Consider the following 21953-nt stretch of genomic DNA (forward strand, 5'->3'; position numbering starts at 1 on the left):
TTTTACTGAAATAGCATAAACATGTTGGAAGTGACTTTTACGTTGGCTTTTCACAAAGTCCACCATCTGTCACCGCCATCTGCCATAAAGAACTCTCCCTCTGCGCTGCAAAGCAACGTGGCAGATTTCTCGCCAAATCTGACACTGTGGCACACGACGTAGAAAAAAACGCAGAGCTGACAATCTTTTTGACTGTTTTTGAAAATTATGTTTGGGCATCATTTCTGTTTGTATGACAAAAAAATAATGGTTATAGTATGTATGTGTGTGCAGCAGCGGTGCTGGTGGAGTCTGTGTTTACCTGAGCAGACGGAGCTCGGCCAGCAGAGTTGGGTTGGTGGTGGCCTGGCATGTTGCGTCATGCTCTACGCGGAGACGTTTGATCTCAGCCAAGATCTCTCTGGGAAATGAAAAACATACTGGTCAGCTATGGCTGGGAGGCTGGGGGAGCATTACATGGCTGAACAGACTGTGAAAAGACAAACACTCACACACTTCTGCAGATATATGGAGGAATGTACATGTTGGATTCAAGGAATATACTTTAAATCTGACAAGCAGTTGCATTTGGGAAATTTTGTACTTATGTAATTATAATACTAATTATTATTATTATTATTCATTTATATTAGTATTATTGAGTTTTTAGTGGGAATAAGTTGTATTTAAAATAATAATATTATATAAAGCAACTTTAAAATAAAGTATTAAAAATGTATATATTTTTTTAATTAAATAAAAAAAAAAACGAGCAACAGTTGTACACCTGATAATAAACAACACATTTATTATTAGAACGTTTCATTTAAAATTGTATTATCCACTCAATAAGTGAATAAGTGCAAGGGTATTAAATTTACAAACTTTCAAAAAGTCCCAAAATGTTTGCCTTTAAATTTTTGTGTCAAACTCTGAAACGACACTGATAAGTTGCATAATTTCTCTAATGGTTTTCCCAAATAAGACCAGTGTTTTCTAATAGTGGGGTAAAACTGTGCTGAGACACCAGTGTAATCTCTATACAGTCACAAATACAACTACAATGTGACAGACTTACAAGAGCCAAGCTAAAAAGGTAATTAATTCAAATTGAGAACTCATCCTCTACCTGTTTTTGCACTCCAGCTGAGCAATGAGCTCCCTCTTCTGTTTGTTCACATCAAAGTTGATGCTCCGGTTCGGTATCACCTGAAACACACACACACACAACACTGAGTTACTGGAGCTCACTGATTGTGGGTCGATCATCATCTGACAACCAAAAGACAATCTTAGTTTAGAGACAGATCACCCACAGTTGTGCACCAGAGCTCACAGAAGTACCTGATTGTGTATTTCTAGTATATTTGCAGTTTACTGTATGTGAGGAAACAAGGTGTTGTTTACTCACTCCTGTGCCGTCAGTCTCTGCCAGCCGGGAGGTGTAGCGGGCGATCAGTTTGTGCTCTTCATCTTCTCTCCTGGGACTGTCCACACTACTGCCAAACACAAATCAGCAACATAAACTAATGTTCATTGCTATAACTCTTTCCACTCTTTAGAGCCTGTTATAATTTTTTTCTTGAGCTGTTAAATATTGACTCACAGTATGAATGTGTCAAATGTCCCCTGTAAGCAACTGCAGGTGACAAATGGGAGCCTATACTATCATAAGCAAAACTTTATAGTGCATTCTGCTCTCCAATCAAATGATAGCCATGAACACAGCCTGCAGTAGTAGACAATGTTGCCACTACGCTCCCAGCAGTAGAGGAACATGCCAACCACACACTGCCACTGTAACACGACCAATAAGTGGAATATGGATTGCTTTAATAGTGGAAAATTGTGTTCTGTAACATCTGCTGCCAGTTTCCAGCAATAATGCAAAAAAATGTATTTGTTAACATGTAATATGAATCTACTTTTTCAGTTTAACTACCTCCTAAAAGAACCAAAATGACGCTAAAATCAGATCAAACATTTCCTTCAGTAAACAGTTAAATTCAAGCTCTGGTTTGGTGAGATGTTTAACATTTAAAACATGTAAGAATATAATGTCAGTAATGAATCATTTATCCATCTGACCCTGGGAATGGAGGCTTTACACTAAGGCTTTATGCTGTAGGCAAACTTCTGATCAATGACTAAATGAGGCTAAAAGGATGCTGGACACAGCGATGATGCAGAAGCAGCAGTTGGGACGTTCTGTGTTTGAACTGTAACACATGACAGGGGCTGATTGTTTTTAAATCAATCTAATAGAGATTCAGTGCACAACCTGCAATCAAACAGCTCGGAGAGGATTTACACAGATTTCTTTTGTTTTTACTTGATCTTCACTATACTGATAATAAACTACACTGGAATACACTTAACTGGCTTAGGTCCCGATCAGACAGAGTGCATTTAAGCAGCCTAGGGTGGCTTTTTGTAATTGTTTTCAATGAGATGGAAGTGTTTGGCACCCTGCTTTTGCGTTGCTGAGTGTCTCGCGTTTTTACAGGAGCACCCTGAACGCCTCGAGTTGAAAAAAATCCAACTCAAAGCGGAAAAACACCCAACGTCATTAACGTTTTTTCTCATTGTGGTGACTTTTGCTAGATATGATCTGAACAGAAAACAGCAGGAGGCAAATCCATGCGGTACTTGAGATTTTTGATAAGTTGTTTTCATTCATTTAAACTGTACTATTAACTATTTGGGTTGTATACAGGGTTTGTAATAAGGTAACATTAGCACTCATTTGGTGGTTGCCTAGCAACATATAAAATAAAAAATTTTTTAAAAACTGCAAAGCGCACTCTGTGTGATCGGGGCCTGACTGTACTGCACTCTCACCATGGGCTGGTCTGGAGGCGATTCACGTACGCAGCGATCAGAGCGTGTTCCTCGTTCATACGCTGAGCGGCTGCCAAACTGGACGAGGGAAAAACAGACGTGAATTTACATTATTCAGATTACAATGTATTCTCATTAACTATAGATCTCATATCTTGACATATTTCATTTATTTTCAAACAATAAAATGTGATTCCTTACATGTTTTCATTGTATTTGTATTGCTGTCATTCTGCTCACTCTGCATACGGTAAGATTTATCTTTTTTGGGAGGAGTTTGGCAATATAATGGAATGTATTTGTAAAATACGTACATCATATCAGACTGTCAGACTTTGGAACGATAAAATCTTTGTTTTCAGTCCTCCAACATTTGGATGGAAAGAGCCATTCAATGTCTAACTTTAGAAAATAGCAACTAAAAACTTGTTAAGTAATTAGTAAATATATTTTTTTTTCCATGAAGCAGACGGTAAAAAGTGACATCCAGGAAACCACATCATGTAGATCTTTAATTTAATTAATTTAAAGATGTCTTTCTTTTCAAATGCCATCTGTTTTATTACTCTGGTCACTTTTGGGCTGCAACTAAGAATCATTTTTATAATCGATGAATGTGTCAACAGTTTTTCTGATTAAACATTAATCATTTGCTCCGCAAAATGTGAAAAGTACGGTGACCGAGAGCTCAACGCGCTGCACCTTGACAAAAAGAGAGGAAATGGATATGTATATGTTTTCTTGGGTTGTAGCACGTTGAGCACTCTCAGCCACCATAGAAAACTGTGCAACACAATGTTCTATCTTCAAATGTCTTGTTTTATCAGAGGAACAGTCCAAAACCCCAAAATGTTCAATACACTGTCACATAAAAGCAGCAAAATCCACATAATTTAGAAGATAACTATTTTTTGTACCTCATGTTGTTACTAATTGCTGCATAAGACACTCAAATTTTACCCTCATCAAATCTAATCAGTGAAATAAAATTGACAATTGGTGTAAAGTTTATGCAGAGTAATTTACAAGGAACAAGGGAATGAAGCAAGCTATTAAAAATCCATTTATGCTGACTGAAACAAGTCATTACCCATTCAACCTGTGGCTTTAAACTCCAGAAAATTGTCTAATCAGACAGAACAAAATATATCAAACACTAAACTGGTGTTTTCTAACTCTCAATGTCAGTCTTTACCTCTTGGCGGACTCGGGCACTGAGGCGGACAGCATCATGGCTTCACTGGTGTTCCCAGTGGGGCGAGAGGGGCTGCACAAACAAACATAATGTATTATCAACAGTGTAAACACAGAGTATTGATAACAACATTAAATCATTAAAACACAAAGTCCTGCCTGTCCAGAAAACACACATTCTTACACACACGCACACACACACACACTCTCTCTCTCACGTGCTTTTGAGTGCAGTCATGCAATAGTGAATTGCAGTCTGTGCAAACACAGACAGGGCAAAGATCACCAGAGAGAGAGGGAGAGAATGAATGCAGAACCAGAGGGAAAAAAGACAGAAATTCAGAAGAATTAAAGTTTGAGAGAGGAATAAACCTGATGCAGCATTATAAGTATAAACATACTCACATCTGTGATAAGTGCAGTCTCTCTGTGAGTGTGTGTGCTGGCCTGATTATGTGTCCAGTGCTTGGAGGTCTGTAATGACCCAGTCTGCCGATGTTTGGGAAATCAAACCGTGTGGATCCGCCACGAGGGGCGGAGCGACCAAACTATAGAGGTGGGACCTTTGAGGTCTCGTGTTATCTGAAGTTTTTGTGTACATGTAGCTGTAGCGGTGATAACACACCAAAATGTTATTGTAGGTCGAGAGTCTGCGACTTAGTGGTAAATGTTTCACTTTCTGTAATGAACAGGTACCATTTTCAGAGCTACAAAGCCCTTCAACTGCCTGACTGAACATTAACTAGTGTCTTATGCAGCATTAACGTTGTTTGTACTTCCATAAAGGGACGGGAAATAATTTAGTCTTTCAGAGGAATAGTAGTGTGACGAAATGGTCAAATTGAGTTGCAGGTTTTTAACATTTTGTTGCTTATTATTCCAAGAACATTGTTATTAAAAAGCAACAAAATAAGGTGTAAATATTTTGGACTCTTGAAATACCATGTGACATCATTTCCATCCATATTGCTGATCTAACAGTGCTGTTTATAGACGAATCCGGCGAGCGCTTTGTGTGTTCCGCCATCTAGCAGCGCCGCCATTACTGCGGTGGCAAGTCGTAGTGACTCTACTGTCTGCTAATTGTGTTAACCGGTGACTTTCAGCCAAAAGTGTCTGTGGTTGCTCGTAGTAACTTACCTTAATGGTCGGCGTAGATAATAAACACAGATGAGTATGTATTTAAAACGGATTAAAGTCAAATTGAAGACTTTTACAAGGACACCTACATGTTTGTGTTTTCAACATCTCCCGTGAGAGTCAGTTAACACGGTTAGCAGCAGACACTTTTTACGTGTTCTGTTTGTGATGCAGACCGATTAATGATTCATTAGTGCGTGTGAGTGTGGGTGAGGTCTTACACTATGTTGGAAAGGTTGAGGGTCCTCACAGGTTCCTCTGAGTAAACAGGATGACGTTGCTCTCTGGACGACACACAGCCCAGAGTCCTGCCCAGGGCTCGGCCAAGCTTTGACGCCGGCGACTTCTACAAACACACGCACACAAACATCAAGTCATCATTCATAAACTGTGTGATTTTTGTGTTGTTGTTTTGCAGCAATGTTAACCGCGTCAAAGAGCAGGACTGAACTTCTTGAATAAAATAGATCAGGATGGATCGTTCCTGTTGAGTCTCACCAACATGCTCTTCTGTGTCATGTCCACTACAGTACAGTATTACATCTTCTCTGACTGATTATTGACCAGGTTTGATTGATGTTTTCCCTGTTTTTCCTCTCCAGGAAATCCTCGAGGACATGTGGGGGATAAATTGCTATGAAAATACAAAATATATAATATCTGAAATTGGAAGCAATTTTTTTTAAAAGACCCCAGGCAGAACAGTTAATTCAAATAAATAAACAAATAACCAAACAGTTGGCTGAGTGATTAGAGTAAATGATGACAGAGATGAGAAATATTCACATCTAATTTATGACTTAATCCCTGTTGTACATTTCATCCTGTGTGGATAAATTCCTAATGCAACACTTGTCTCCAGTTAAAACTATTTAGAACCAAGAGATTAAATACCAGACAATAATCATTAATTCTAGCTTCAGTTTCTGATTATGTTTTTTAACACAGGTGCATGCAGCACACCTCATCTAAACAGGCAGGAGAGACGATGTCACTGTGTTTCCTTAGTGTAAAGTGTGGTGGCGAAGTGAAGCAGATAAACTGAGAATAAAATAGAGCCCAAAACTGAATCCTGCTGGAAATGATATGTAAAGCCTGCTGAGGATTATTAGGATGAGAAGACTCTGTTGGACAGGCAGGAGCTGCACTAGTGAAGAGATTTATCCCTGAAACATCAATAAGACAAATTATTCCAAGCCTGGCTGATGAATAATTCAACAACTATGTTTCCATCCATTAAAATGTCATTTCTTCATTGAAAACATTTCCCCCCTTCAGGCTAGAATTTTGAATATTACTGTAATGTTTTGGGATTGTAGCATTTCCATTCAGATTTTTGGAAATAAATACATCATAATGAGCAAAAAGCTAACAATATTTGGATGGAAATACACCTGTCCAAATTTATCAAGGGATATTTGAAAGTTTTGGATACATACAGTAAGGATGATCTTTAATCTCTTCAAATCCTTTACTTTAGAGCGGAGGTATTGGTATCATATAAAACTAGAAACCCTAAGGAGTCCATTGGAAGTTACGCTTAAAATTAGCAAAGAAAAACTGTCATAGCCATTTCCAAAGGGGTCCCTTCACCTCTCACCTCAAGATATTTGAATGAAAATGGGTTCTATGTGAACCCACGATTCTTGCCGAAATCTCCAAATGTCAAAAGTTTTTGATACCAAATCACAGCATGGCTTTTTCTTTGGTGTTCCTCAAGGCCTTGGTGTCGTATTGTGGTATTTTGGAGGGATTATTGATGATTTTTATCAATTCTCGAAATGTAAAAAACGATTAAATTTAGCACCAAATCTATGTAACAAATGGTGTCAACCCAAAAATTGCTGCAACAACTTATGATACATAATAGAGCATGGGGAAGGAAATCATATACTTCTATCATAATGTTCTATACACTTTCATAATTTATTTTAATTAATTAATTAATTATTCATTTCTGATTTGTGACTATAACAGCTCGACACACAGAGCTGAGCTGCATCTCAAATTAATCATCAGGTTTCCAGCTTTCAGATGATGTACACCACTTCAATGTGACATATACTGTTGACCTGCTATCTCCCCTAAAGACCCCCTGTACCCCCCTAAAAAAGAAAAAAAAGGTCTATGGTAAAGAGGGGTAGAGTGGAAGAGGTTAAACTAATCCTAATTCTGACCTTAACCCTAAAACCAAGTCTTAACCCTTACAAAACAAAATGACAAAAATTGTCATGTCATGTGCCCCACTGTCAAGGTCTAAAATTCACTATGGTTCTCACAAAGATGGAGGTCCACACACACACATACACACATGGAGTGCCCCCTGGTGTGATGAATGAGTAATCACACTGTGACTCACCCAGGACGAGTGCTCCTTCATCTGATGCTGGCTGCTGTGAGAGCCGCTGGCGTTGCTGCGCCAGAAGCAGTTTTGGCAGAGCTGGTAACCACGGCAACGGAGGCAGCGATATCGGAAGCCCGTCATGCCGTTGCCACGACAGTAGGAGCATGACACGGGATGATAGACTGAGAGAGAGAGAGAGAGAGAGAGAGAGAGAGAAGAGAGGCAGAATCTGTCATCGATAGTTTTAGCTAAGCAACACAGATGAGTCTCACAAGTTAATCTTATAATTATTTGTTTAGATTGCAAACTTTTAATATAAAAATATTTTTGACAATGCCTCAAATTATTATATATTATTATAACTGTGCTAAAAATATGTCTGAAGCAGCTTTCCATTTCTACCCATTGCTGCCTTAAGTTTACTGGAATCTAAAATGATCTAAAAAACAATAAATTAAAAATACCAAAAGGACAAACTTAGGTTTAAAAATTAACTTAGAAACTGGAGGCCAAATATATGTAAAAATGCAGACCATGAAAACATGTATTGCTGCAATTTACTGGAGTGCAAGTAAATTTCAGACCATAAAAATTGCAAGCTGATATAAGTTTGTGTATATGTGAGTGTACCATGCTCCACGTTGGCCATGCGGTGCATGAGAGGCAGCCAGACAAGACACTGAGGAGGTTCAGATACGATGTCCAGGAACATGTTGAGCATCACCCTCTTCTACAGCAACAATTACAAAAGACAAAACTCTTCAGGAACACAGAAAATACAATAAACAATAAAGCTCCCCAAAAAAAACATTAACCATTAGAATCAGATTCAGTTTTTATGATAAGGTTGTTGCAGAAACACTACAATAATAATATAATACTGTTATTAGAAATAGCAGGCAAAAGAAAATTAAGTTTACTGTAAACTATGAAATACTGTAAATCTATATAATAAAAGACAGATGGATGAGGTGTGTGTAAGCGAACCTGTTGTGGGAAGCATGAGCGTGCTAAGGTGTGTGTGTAGCCAAAGGACGGTCCTTCATGTGCAGCGGTGGGCAGCTTGAGAGCCTCCCTCAGGAAACCATCAAACTTGGACTGGACTAACACGCCGCTGGAGTCAGATACCTGAGAAAACACATCTACACATACACAATTGAAAAGAACGCATTAAATGATATTAATTTCCTGAAGACTTAACCCAAACATAACCACACTACATGCCTATACCAGACCCTTACCCTAACTTTAACTCAAATCTAAATCTTAACCTACATTTTAATGGTTGACCTTGTGAGTCTCTATAATGTGATTAATAAAAGAGCAGGTAAATTAACATGAGGACACAGCAGCATTGACCTGCATTTTCCATAAGGTGGCACATGTGCTACATGTTTATATCTTGCTGAAATTCACACTAAAATATTGAGGGAACGTTGCAAATAGTCCAAGTTATTAGACATAAATCCAGTAAAAAAAATTAAGTAAAACATTTTAATTAATGTTGATTAAAGTGCACAGTTCGTAATATATGAAAAAATACCAATAACTTAAATACAAAATGTATACTCTTGCTCCTGTTATGCTATCATTATCACTATTTCTATCTCTGTGTTTACACCCAAGGCCTACATGTGAAATCAGTAGTTTATGCCCATTTTCTGGGGAATGTCTGAAGTGTTTCTGGGAAATGTAAGATAACAGATCTGTAACAGATTCCATGTCAGTCATAATGGTATCGTCTGGTACTCACAGCGGAGTTTATCTATCAGTTTCCCTCCACACAGTGTGGCCAGCATCGCCTTCACAGAGAGCACCGTCAGGCGACTGTCAGGCTCACTGAAACAAAACACATGTGACACTATAGTTCAGTATATGTCACCCTCACTTTTATATAAAATCACATGTGATATTATCACATTTATGATCACATATCCTTCTGAAGCATCCACAGATTTCTCCGTAGTTACCTGTCAATGGCGGACAGCATGAACTCCATTAACAGGACGGTGCTCTCTTGCGGGTTGATGGTGTGTGTGGTGGGCAGGCGCTTGCTGAGCTGGTTGAACAGGGAGGACACCAAGTTCTCCAGTCTGGTCACAGAGATGCCAGCGTTCAGCTCTACAGCGTTCAGACCAGCATCCCGCACCGCCTCAATCACATTGTATATGTCGATCAGATGCACTGGAACGAGACGAGTCGAGTCAGTGAAATAATCATACACAGTGATTTTAAAAAGCTTATTTTAGTTTAAAAATATTTTTTGAAAACGTATCTAACCGTAACAGTTGTTGTGACAATATTTTTGAAAGAATGTACATAATTCCTCCAGTGTCAAAAGAAAGGAACTTGAAGAACAGGTGACAGGATATTTGACACAAAAGTTTGTATATCTCAAACTTATTTCACAGAAAACGTCTGTATTAAGACTTTGAAATGTTGTTAAAACAGCACTAGAGAGCAACGATGATGCTGAAGGAGACCAGGGATGACTTACAGTTGCATCTCTTTTGTATGAATCGGAGCTTGCAGGCTGTTCGATATGTGGAGAGACAAATGGTATCCAAGTTCTGCTCCCCTGTAATGAAGAGAAAAAGACATTTACAAACTTACTTATCTGTAATGGAGAAAAAGAAAATCTCTGAGCTCATGACAATCTCATCAATCTCAGATGATAACCACTCAAAATAAACATTGTTCTTCTGCAAAATACCGAAACCAGAACAATCAAGGAAAGGAAAAATCCACCCTGGGTGCCTTGTAGAGGCCATGTTAAGGCTTATATTATGTGTCAAAGGTCACTCACCGAGCTCTACGAGGATCTGTCTTCCCTCTGCTTCTGCTGTGGTTGGAGTCCCCCTCCCTCTGTCTCTCTGCCCCCCCTCCTCCATCACCATCCTGCACAAAACAGCAGAAAAACTCAGCACCTGGGTCTCCATCAAAAGCACTGAAAACATCATGAAACACTTATATTTGTAAAGGGACCATGTAAACGAGTTGGTATACTAGAGTTAGCTTTAACCTAATTTTCTGACTGAGTGCATTTCTGTTTTGGTAATTCTTGTAATGTTGTCTGAAATGTTTCTGGTGGATGTGATTTGTTCAGCATTTTAAAATTCAGATAAACCTTAGTTAAGGACTTCATAAGTGACTAAATAGACGGCAAATACAGGGACAAACCAGGCACTGTGTGACTATGACACACAGGACAACTGTCTGCATACCGCCACACCCACCCGCACACATACATACACACACACTCTCACACACACTCACTAGAGGTCGACAGCTCAGAGTCAAATTCAGGGCCACCAGAGGATGAGCTGAGTGCTTGGTAAATAAACACATTAATGAGAGCAGCTGAGGAAACCTGATCCGAAGGCTGGCATTTAGACTACTGGACAGAGATAAAGAGCGAGAGAGGGGGACTGTAACAGAAAGAAAGAAAGAAAGAAAGATAGATAGAAGGAAGGAAAGAAGGAAAGAAAGAAAGAAAGACAGAAGGAAGGAAAGAAGGAAATACAGAAAAATAGAAGGAAAGAAAGAAGGAAATAAAAAAAGACAGAAGGAAGGAAAGAAGGAAATAAAATAAAGACAGAAGGATGGAGGGAAGGAAAGAAAGAAAGAAAGAAAGAATGAGAGAAGGAAAGACAGAAGAAAGCAAAGAAAGAAAGACAGAAGGAAAGGAAAGAAGGAAAGACAGAAAGATAGAAGGAAGGAAAGAAGGAAATAAAATAAGACAGGAGGAAGGAAGTAGGGAAGGAAAGAAAGAAAGACAGAATGAATGAAAGAAGGAAAGACAAAAGAAAGGAAAGAAGGAAAGAAACAAAGAAAGAAAGAAAGACAGAAGGAAAGGAAAGAAGGAAAGACAAGAAAGGAAAGGAGAGGAAAGGAAAGGAAAGGAAACGAAAGAAAGAAAGACAGAGGGAATGGAAAGAAAGAAAGTTAGCTGTCAACCGCTGCTGTCAGGTGACACAGAAAACACCACAGGATATCAGTCGCCATGGTAACAGTTACACTACACCACAAAACTGAAACACGCACAGACACACACAAATATTTGCATTCCTAGTATAAATGTGGTGACAAGCCAACCCCCAACTCACACTCACACACACACACACACACACACACACACACACACACAACACACACACACAACACACACACACACAACACACACATTCCAGAGGGGATTTGAAAGCTTCCCAGGAGACTTCATGCTTCACCCAGACAAAAGAAGGATTCCTCCTTTCAGTCACTCTCTCTCTCTCTCTCTCTCTCTCACACACACACACACACACTCTCAGACACACACACTCTCTTTCTTACATCCCCGTACATCTTTATACAGCTGATTCAGTCTCAAGGCTGCTGATACCAGCTCGTCAAGTGTAACTTTCTTTCTTCTAAACCAAATGCTCTCTCTGTACAGCTTACAGTGACCGTCGTGCTGCCACTCCTTCTGAGTGCCCTTGAGTCAGACACTAGAAACACTCCACAGCCTTTGTCAGAGTCTGTCTCATGTTACACGACTGTAAGCTCCATATTGACTGCTGAAACTGAAAAATATACTGAAACATATCTGATAAAAACTGGAACCCACAGATACATCAGGAGCTTAAAAACAGAAAGTAACTGTGCATTTTGGAGTATTGAACACCGAGCAGATATTTTACATATGAAGCTGTGATTGGGCAGAGCTGCGTATGTAAAGAGAGTAGGCCTTATTATAGTGTTTACTGGTGCATGACAAACAAGCTAATAATTTCCCACTTGTTTTGTAGATTATTTTCTCAATTAATCGATTGATCATTTGGTGTGTAAATTTCAGTGCATTTCCCCATTGGAAAAGAGAAGTGAAGGGCTGTCTGACGGCAAGATAAAATGGTGAAAATATAATAAATATAACGTACACCTAAACGGATATTGATTTTTTTAGGTGGCTAAAATAGTTTTGCTGCCATCCCCGTCCACAGCAGTACATTGCTTTGCTCCTGTGTCGGTACTCCTCTCCAAACTAGGGGGGTGCCGACCACCATCTACTGTAGGTAATACACTGACTATGGATAAATACCTCATACAACCCCACTTCAAAACACCCGAACTATCCCTTTGAAAGGACAGCCAGCAATAAAGGAAGTCAGCTGAACAGGTGGATGCATGTGAGTTAATGAAGAGTTTGTTGCTGAGAGGTTTTATAGACACTTGGATCATTATAACTTCACAGAAGAGCTGTCTGGATGTTACATGAGCCAAAAAAAACCTCCCCAGTTCACCAGTTACCACGCTGGACTCCCACGGTGAGTAAACTGTTATTTCCAGCCTGGCCTTAGTGATAACTGCACCCTGTCTGTCTGTCTATGTCTGTCTATAGCTGACATGGGGGAACATTTGGGCTGTGAGGTTTGCTTCCTATTTTAACTCTGCAAGCTTTAAACGATCTTAGATATAATTATACATCCCGCAATTACCCCCAACTATGTCAGAGGGCCAGGAACAGCTTGGCTGCTGTTTTCCCAATCACTGGGTCGAAGTACAAAGGTTGGTTCCAGGAAATAGATCGAAACTTTATTTTTAGAAAGTGACGTACATCAGACAGGCTTTTACCCAGATCCCTGCTTCATAAATGAACGAAGCACCGGCAGCAACCTGACCAAATTTCACTCTATACTATCAAATATAGGCTGAGTGAGATATTGTAGGTAAACATACAACATCATACTTGAAGCAGTTCTAGGTTTATATTATATATTATATACAAGGCCGATTTTCTGAGCTTTTGCACCGCGAATAAAAGCATCAACCAATCACGTTGTGCGGAACCGGTTGAATTGCGGCTATATTTATGAAACAACAACACAGAGGCCCCGTAGTCTGAACCGAGACGGCAAACTTTATTACTCCTGACAAAGGTAGACAGCGCGGACCAGATCCACTTCTTCTGGTCTTACCTTTCACAATAAAAGCCCTAGACATATAATAGTCGCAGGCGAGTATTTTGTATTTTCGTGTTGTTTATTCGTCACATTCCCGGTGTGTAAAGGCTTTTACAGTTCCCTCTTCCCTTAAGATAAGATAAGATAATCCTTTATTAGCCCCCCACAGCGGGGAAGTTTGCAGGATTACAGCAGCAAAGGGGTAGAGTGCAAACAATAAGAGGCATCATTAAAAAATGTTTTTTTTTAAATAAGAAAGTAAACAATAAAGATATAGTAAGTAAGTTAACTGTAAAAAAACTAAATATAAAAAATAGATTGAATGAGTGGTTGGGTTATTATTGCACATATGAAATATGAAATGTTGATTTTGCACAGCGGTATATATATCAATCTTCTCTTATCAAGATATAATATGATAACTTGAACGTAGGTGATCAGGAAACCAACGGCCCTGATGTTTCATGTTCTGTCCTTTTGTTAAAGGATAAAGTCAAACTTCTGGAAAATACTTCAAGTTACAGAAAGTCAGCGTTCTCCTTAAACTCAGACAAATGATAAAAGAAAACCAAAGAGGTTAAAGTCTTCTCTTTCAGCTATAGAAAGTAAAGTATAGAAGGAAGGAAAGAAAGAAAGAGAAGGGAACGGAAGTAGAGAGGTATACATTGCTGACTGACTGCATTTGTGTTGCTTTCCTATGTTTGTGTGGGTGGCGATGCACACTGCTGTTGCACCATGGTGTTTTATTATGGCTGACATTTGCTGAGCTTTACGGAAACAAACACACCAACAGCACACGCTGCCCTGAATACACACAGAGGACACACTCTCAGTCCTCCACTAACTTCTGGCTTAAGATTTAGAAAACATTGCTGAATGCTTAAATTTTTTCTCCATATAGGCAGTGTGTGTGTGTTTGTGTGTGTGTGTGTGGGTGTGTTTGTGTGTGGGTGTGTGTGTGTGGGTGTGTGTGTTTGTGTGCGTGGTCATACCTCTCTGTGTCAGGGGGGTCACACAAGACAGAGGAGCCTCAATAAAGGACGTCTAGCAGAGAGACACAGAGAGAGAGAAGAGAAAGGCAATTTGAAAAGTCTTTTCAGTCTGCAGACAATGATGTCTAAAGCTCTTTTGAAGACGCACACTAATATAGACACACCCTAAACACAACCAGTGGGGTACACACTCTCCTACATCTCTATTCACTCAGTAGACTTGTGCACATGTTTGCAAAATTGTCTTTTCATTATGTTATAAATGAATTCTGGTCGCTTATGTAATCTGTAGTCACTGCTGATACGATGAAGGATCCTTCCTGATTATAGCTCGCCTTAAAAACAGCTTAACATCCTTTGATAGTCCATTTTTATCTGTGATGTTTAATCAATTACTCGTTTTATGACTGAAGTATTGCAGGTTGCTCTGATTTAAAGCCCTGTACCAGCCCTATTATCCATCACAAATATGACTCTTGTTCTCAAAACTAGGCCATCAGATTGCAACACAGCACAAAGTACTCCCTCCACTAATGCTACAGTCACACTTGTCAATTCACATCACTGCTCAACACATCATTTAAGGTTATTCAAAATGTAAGGTCAATCAAAACCATGTTCCTCTTCTTCTTGACATATGCTCTGAATATATTCTTGTGAAGCTGGAAACAAGTTATTGCCATTTATAAATAACTATTCACTGTTTTGCTGAAAACATTAGAAAAGTCAGCCAATGCTAAACAGCTGCCGAGTCAACAAAACCTTGCCCAAACAAAATATATTGAATTCACACGCTGACATGTCATTAAGGCTCTGTTTGCTTTGTTCGCTCTCACGACAGCAGTCAGCAATCCTCCCCACAACAAAGAATCAAAATATTGTCCCACAAATGAAGTCTAACTCAAGCCTCATGGGTACAATGACCACAAAACACAGTATATATCAGCACTTGGATTATATTCTGCTCATGGAGGAGGCTGAATTCATGCAGACAGCTTTAACAAATGGGTGTGAATGCACAGAAAACCTAAAGACAGTCGTGTGCCTGAATAGAAAACAAGACAAACTGCAAGAGGCAGATAGTTACATCCTGTCAGCAGCCGACACAAGCAAGAACAATAGATATCACACAGACAACTGATACATACAGTGAATGTTTCACTATATTAGAGATTAAAACTCAAATGCTACAACAAACATAAACAAAACAAAAGACACAATACTATACTACACACCAATAGTAATTTAAATGTGCTGTTTGCTGTCACATTATCACCAGACATGTTGACATTTCAGTTACAAGAATACAATGTTCCTGTTGGCGTCCGGTTACCAACCACAAATGCCACACATGATCTTAATCATTACATAGAAAACTGTCAACCTGACACTATATTTTCAACTGTATTTTCACAACACGTCCCCCAGTATCACACTTGTTGAGTAAACATGGTTGATGATTTAGGATAGTGAACTTCAATACTTCCACTGACCCAAATGTGTGAAAGCAGTCCGGCTTATTTTGTTGAATGAATAATGTTTTTTTTTTAAAAAGATAATTTTCCCTAAAAGAAGAAATAAAAACAAATCTACAGAAAAATTAAGTATCATATCGGCACTTAAGAAGGTGCTTCTACAGTGCTGTCATACGGCTGAAACGATTAGGCTGAAAGTTGATAAATCGGTTATCTATTGATCTATTTTGATACTGATTCAATCCTTTAAAGTTATTTGTCAATCACAATTACTGTCTCCATTTTTTTCAAATGTGAGGACTTGGTGGTTAAGATGTCACTTTGGGCTCTGGGAAATTGTAATGTCACTATTTTCTAATCTAAATTATCTTTTGGAAAAGAGATTTTAATTTCAATGCGTTTTTACCTGGTTAAATAAAGGATATGTATTAATCAATTACTCCAAAAAATAATCCAGAGAATAGGGCTGGGTGATATGGCAAAAACCTCTATCACGATACATTTCATATCTCGATAACGATATATATATATATATATATATATATATATATATATATCATGATATAGCAGGTTTTCTGGTAATTCATGAAATAGTCTTTATAAAATAACCCCATGGTAAAGCCTATATTTGTATACTCCTCTGTTAATAAAATACTTGACTAATGAAAAGTACTGAGTATTTTCTCATTTTAAGAACATTTTAGTGACAGATTAGTGAATTATTGAGAAAAAAATAAATAAATATAGGCCTAGCCTATTTCATGATAGAAATGCTATATAGGAAAATATATACGATAGACATTTTGACGATATATATCGTCATATTGCCCAGCCCTACCAGAAAATCCATAATGAAAATATAATAAGCGTTAGTTGCAGGCAGCCCTATACATAAGTACTGCACGTGGACATATACTCAAGTAATCCTGCATGACTGCATGATGCAAATATTATGATGCCGAGTGTCAGCAACATTTACTTCTTGTCTCAGTGTTTGTGTGATTGTGTGTGTAGGAGGGGTGATGCATCAGTGCAGACCACCCAACCACTGCACCTGTGCAATAACCACGCTCACTCTACAGTATTTCATCTGAGCAGCGGCTACACTGTCGGCCCAACACCTGAAGAAGGCAAATGGTCCTGAAAGCAAACACACACTCTCTCTTACACACTCACACACACCTGTTGTTAGGAATCAGTTACTCTCAGTCTAAAACATGCAAACTACAGGCTTCAAAATCACTCTTTGTATCAACACCTACACTCAACTCACCGCGGTGTTCTGGGGGTGAATCCACAAAATAACGTGTTGTTGGACAGAAGAAGCGACACAGCGAGGACACCAGTATAGAAACGGGCGTCAGGCAGGCGAGGCCGTACTAAAGAGGGGTAAGAGGGTGTTTACCACCCTCTTTGCACACCACACACAAACCATGCATGCCACATGACCACATTACCGCTTGCAGCTGCTCGCTATTCTCACCGTCTGCCCTGACAGGACCTGACCAGTGTGTACATGATATATATACAGTATGCTGCAACTTTAGACACTGAAATACCTATGAGCTCCATTTATCCTCTAAACGACTCTTACTATAACTGTAACACACAAAACAGATGAGGCTCGCTAGACGGACCCACAAATCCCCCGCAGCAACTTTCTAAATTCTTTTTTTTAAAGTTATGGTTTCAGGAAATTGAGAGACTTGGAAGTTTGGATATTTCGAAGAGCTGACTGCGCCACCGGTGGTTTGCCTCGAATGGTCTCAAATATCCTGAAACATTTTTAGACATAATGGAGACCAAATAAACTGTCACTAGGTGTTAAACAAAAAGCAGGAACATTTTAGCTGAGGTTTCTACAGGATAGGGAATGCCCTGAATAACCTGAACTGATTCTAATCTGCTGCTGCAAGCATGCATGAATATTTCGAGGGAGGAGAGCATGACGGTGGTAGGGCAAAAATCATAATCACGATCATTTTGGTCAATATTGAGGTCACGGTTATTTAACATGACTACTCATTGAGTTTGGAAACATCATGCATTTAGAAAGAACATTTTGTAGCCTACATTTTAAAGTTAAATGCATCAATCTGGTGCACTTTGAGAGCAAAATTAAGAGGCTAAATCTACGAAGAACTTTGTGCACCAGGGAGAGTTCCCACGAGGGGATCCTCCGACACCGACCAGCCGTCCCACAAACCAATGGGTGACATCACGGTGACAACGTCCACTTCTTATATACAGACTATGCACAAGACAAAAAAACAAGAGTGTCATTGTGATACAGAATGCTGCACATTAATCGTTTTATATCGATTATCTTGTATTAGAAGCCAAAATTGTTGAACTGAAATTGAAATTGAAACACAGCCGTAACGGTATAGGGTTGCAACTAACCATCATTTTTTATAATATTTAGATATGTAGATCAGTTGTGTCTAAAATGTCAGATCCATCAATCACTCTATATAACTTCAACTAATTCTTAACTTGAGAGGAACACATTTAACTGCATTGATTACAAGCAGGTTGAACCGAAAGCAAAAGCCCCTCCCTGCCTCTCCAATCTCTCGCTCATGACCTTTGACCCCTGTGCTGCCAAAGAGACAGCCCGACTGACCTGGCATGACCCTGGGGTTGACACCAGGCAGGTAAAAACAGAAGCAACTCATCTCTGGTTACATGTTAAAGATGGACAGCCAGTAGGCCAAGGCTGTTCGGAGGACTGGGAGTCAGAAGTTATAGCATGTTCTGAGGAGGAGACATGGTGGAGTATGTTGTAGAGGGTTTTACAGGTCTAGAAGGTTGTACCAAAGAACCTGCTCCTATTCCAACCAACCATTCAAGATGGACTCTTCTGATTAAAATAGCCCGAACCAGCACTAAGGATCTTCCACAAGAACTGGACTCAAGTTGATGATTTTTAGTGATTCTGATGTACCCAAACTGGAAAAATGCTGAACACTTTCCCTTCCCAGGTTTGTTTTTAAGCTCTCCAAGGCTGTGTTCAGACAGACAAAAGCAGTGCACGAAGAAATGCAGCTCCCCTTATTCATTTCAATGGGAAATTAGTGAGCGTTGACACTGCTGGCATCTGTGCCAAGTTACGCTCAGGTCTTTGGCAAAAACGTGCTCATTCATCCAGCAAAAAGTTGAACTTTTGCAACACTGCAATGCAACGTAAGACGCTGCATTGGCTGATCAAATACTAGCAACCACACATTCTTGGTAGATTACTACTATTTGTCACAAAAAAAAGGATAAAAAAATAGTTCTAAAATCTTGACTTGTAGTATTTTAACCCACTTTGAAATGATTTGGCATCTGAAAAGCCTTCAAACTTGTGGAACTATTACTCAAACTGGCCTTACTGGATTATATTTCATCGTCTCATCAGTACCTGAAGCAACATGCCCGACCAACGTAGCAGACCATTGCACAGTATCACAGTGCTGTTTTACTTAAAGTGATAACTTTTGTGAACATAGCGTTTGTGTCCTATTATCAGATTCCTCTCACGTCCATTTATATTTACAGAAATCCTAGATGTGTGGCTGGAACCAAAGCAGAATTAAGTCTAGATCTGAACCCTGAACAGATCTGACTCTTGGGTGGGGAGGGTGCTCTGCCCAGAGAACTGTAAGGTGGGAATGCCAATTGCAAAGCAAGAAAGCATGAAATAAAGAGAGAAAGAGTAATGTAGCATTCACACCAAGAGTAAAGCTTTACTCGCGCGAGATAGACCGCCGGTATCATTTCAAATCAAATCAAATCAATTTATTTTTGTATAGCGTCAAATCACAACAGAAGTTATCTCAAGACGCTTTATATGTAGAGCAGGTCTATGACCGTACACCATAGTTTTGAGACCCAACAGGATCCACCAAGCGCACTGTGGCCAGGAAAAACTCCCCGATTACTGGGAAGAAACCTGGAGCAGAACCGGGCGCAGGGCGGGCGGCCATCTGCCGAGACCGGCTGGGGGGATAGATAGATAGAGTGAGAGAGAGAGAGAGAGAGATAGAGAGAGAGAGATATAGAAGCAGCCACAATAGCAGTCTAGCAGCTGTAATAACTAATACAAGTAGGGCTGATAACACAAAACCAATAGTGGTGGATGGAAAGAGTGATAATACAACTATCGGAAAGTGTTCATTCGCGCTAGATGCACCGGAGAAGAGAAGGGGTTTATCTCCATAGATACCAACAACTTTTCTTTCCGTCATTTCATTCAACCATGGAAGAAATAACCAGTTTTGCTGCTTTGTACATGTTGTGGAAGTCCCAGACATGTCGGAAAAACAACGCCGGCGCCACACGTCGCCACTGTGATATGAACCCAAAATAAACAGATTGTGCTATAATTTAATTGGAATAAACAGATCTAAAGGATGCCGAAATAACTACATAATGCAGTTGATTTGTAAAAAGTCTGAATTCATGCTTTGTCAGGTCTGTCCGCAAGCCGACAAGCAAACATCTTTTAAAATGCTTGTTTTCTGAATGATGTTCGGATTGATCAGTGACAGGCTATGCAGCTGCTCCATTAATACTCAACATAACGTCATCTAGGCATAAATACGACAGCTACGTTGTTGTTTATACCATAGACCGTCTAAGGTTTATTCACATGCAGTTATACACAGAGTTTTGACCGGTCTCTGTACAGATATGATGTACTATCGTAGCTCTGGGTGCCCACATACAGCCACAATATTTTGTTTCTCCATTTCTGACTCAACAAGGTCAGGACGTCAGTGACGACAAGAGGAGAATCTCAACGCTGATAGGCTTTCACCACCCAGCGTCAAGCTAATTTCTCGCTCGAGTTGAAATATATCAACCAGTGCAAATTTGCGTCTATTCGCCTCTTTGCATTGACTTTGTATATCATTGCGCCGCGCTAAAAGTTGGCTTCGCTCTTGGTGTGAACGTACCGTAATGCATACAGAAAGAGACAAGAAGATATGAAGAAGAAATGCAAAGAGATATACTGAGAAGCCGGAAGGAAGGAAAGAGTGAGAAACAAGATAGTGAAAGAGACAAAGAAAGAAAGAGAGATGTGGGAAGTGAAAGTTGTGTCTACCTACCGTTCTCAAGTGCACAACAGAGTAAAAATGTTTGATTATTCGACATTGAACTTGCAGCCTGACATACCTGAAATACTCTACAATATGTGCAACCAACTTGCAAGTTCATCACAACAATCTTCTCAATCACGGTCTCAGCCATAGATCTAATCCATCAGCTTTAATCTATTTCTTTGCCCATTTTTTACTGCCATCTTGCAAGCTATCAGAGGCATCACACATACCAAACAGTAAACGAGCAGAGAGCTCTGAGGTCCATCCAACTGCTCCTACATGCAAAATGAGGAATACTTAAATTTCACTATAATTTAACTCTCGAGAAATTATATAAACCATGGGCTAGATAGGAATGACTGTTGTGCTAATCATAGGTTTCACCCCCACCGCTATTATCTCCCAACCCACAATGGAGACAGTAACAAAGTTCAGCACTATTCTAAATCAACTAAACAACTCAAATCTTTCCATATGGAGACACAGAGATAAAATGTTATGTAGTTGAGGTTGGTGTGAAGAAACCGCAAAGTATTATCTTCAGGTACATTTAGATAAAATGCTAAGCTTGTTTGTTTGGGGAAAATAAGATATATATTTACAGTATATACTGGTTATCATGTACAGGGTGGTGGGTGCCTGGAAAAGTGGGACGGATAATTCTTGTTTTGCTGTCTCATTTTGCCCGTTGAAGATGTAAACAAATCGCCCACCGCTCAATTAAAAGTGCACAATAAGCATCAACCAGGGAAAAAGTGGAGACCCTCAGGGGGCCTGTTTGGGCCACAGCCCATCTGTTACTGCCACCCCTCTCTGTTTAGTTTCCTCCACAGGGAGCAACAGTTTGGAAAAGTCTCCAACCTGACTGACTGGACTGATTTTTCATCTAGGGTTTGGATTTTTAAACTACTTTTTTTCTGTCACAGCCTATAATTGCACTGTTAGTTAATGAACTTGAC

The 21953-nt window shown here is 39.5% G+C and overlaps 1 protein-coding gene across 21 annotated transcripts in view; it reads right to left on the bottom strand.

The window, feature by feature from the left end:
* The window catches only part of dtnba (dystrobrevin, beta a), a 46783-nt gene that overhangs the window by 21749 nt on the left and 3081 nt on the right, over positions 1-21953 (bottom strand). For 14 of the 21 annotated variants that reach the window (XR_012591333.1, XR_012591331.1, XR_012591332.1 and 11 more), the window contains exons 2-15: positions 14430-14481; positions 10305-10396; positions 9996-10076; positions 9469-9682; positions 9252-9337; positions 8486-8640; positions 8129-8228; positions 7514-7680; positions 5376-5500; positions 4016-4087; positions 2821-2898; positions 1391-1478; positions 1109-1188; positions 302-400 (exon numbers count right to left, since the gene is read on the bottom strand). Coding sequence is in view for 15 of the 21 variants with exons in the window: in XM_074614988.1 (XP_074471089.1) it covers positions 302-400; positions 1109-1188; positions 1391-1478; positions 2821-2898; positions 4016-4087; positions 5376-5500; positions 7514-7680; positions 8129-8228; positions 8486-8640; positions 9252-9337; positions 9469-9682; positions 9996-10076; positions 10305-10395 (1436 nt within the window). In the remaining 6 variants the exon portion in view is untranslated. The remainder of the gene's footprint in view (positions 1-301; positions 401-1108; positions 1189-1390; positions 1479-2820; positions 2899-4015; positions 4088-5375; positions 5501-7513; positions 7681-8128; positions 8229-8485; positions 8641-9251; positions 9338-9468; positions 9683-9995; positions 10077-10304; positions 10397-14429; positions 14482-21953) is intronic. The other 7 variants (XR_012591335.1, XM_074614989.1, XM_074614992.1 and 4 more) reach the window with 2 other exon arrangements.

Source organism: Sebastes fasciatus, chromosome 18, assembly GCF_043250625.1.
Source record: "Sebastes fasciatus isolate fSebFas1 chromosome 18, fSebFas1.pri, whole genome shotgun sequence".
Lineage (NCBI taxonomy): Eukaryota > Metazoa > Chordata > Actinopteri > Perciformes > Sebastidae > Sebastes > Sebastes fasciatus.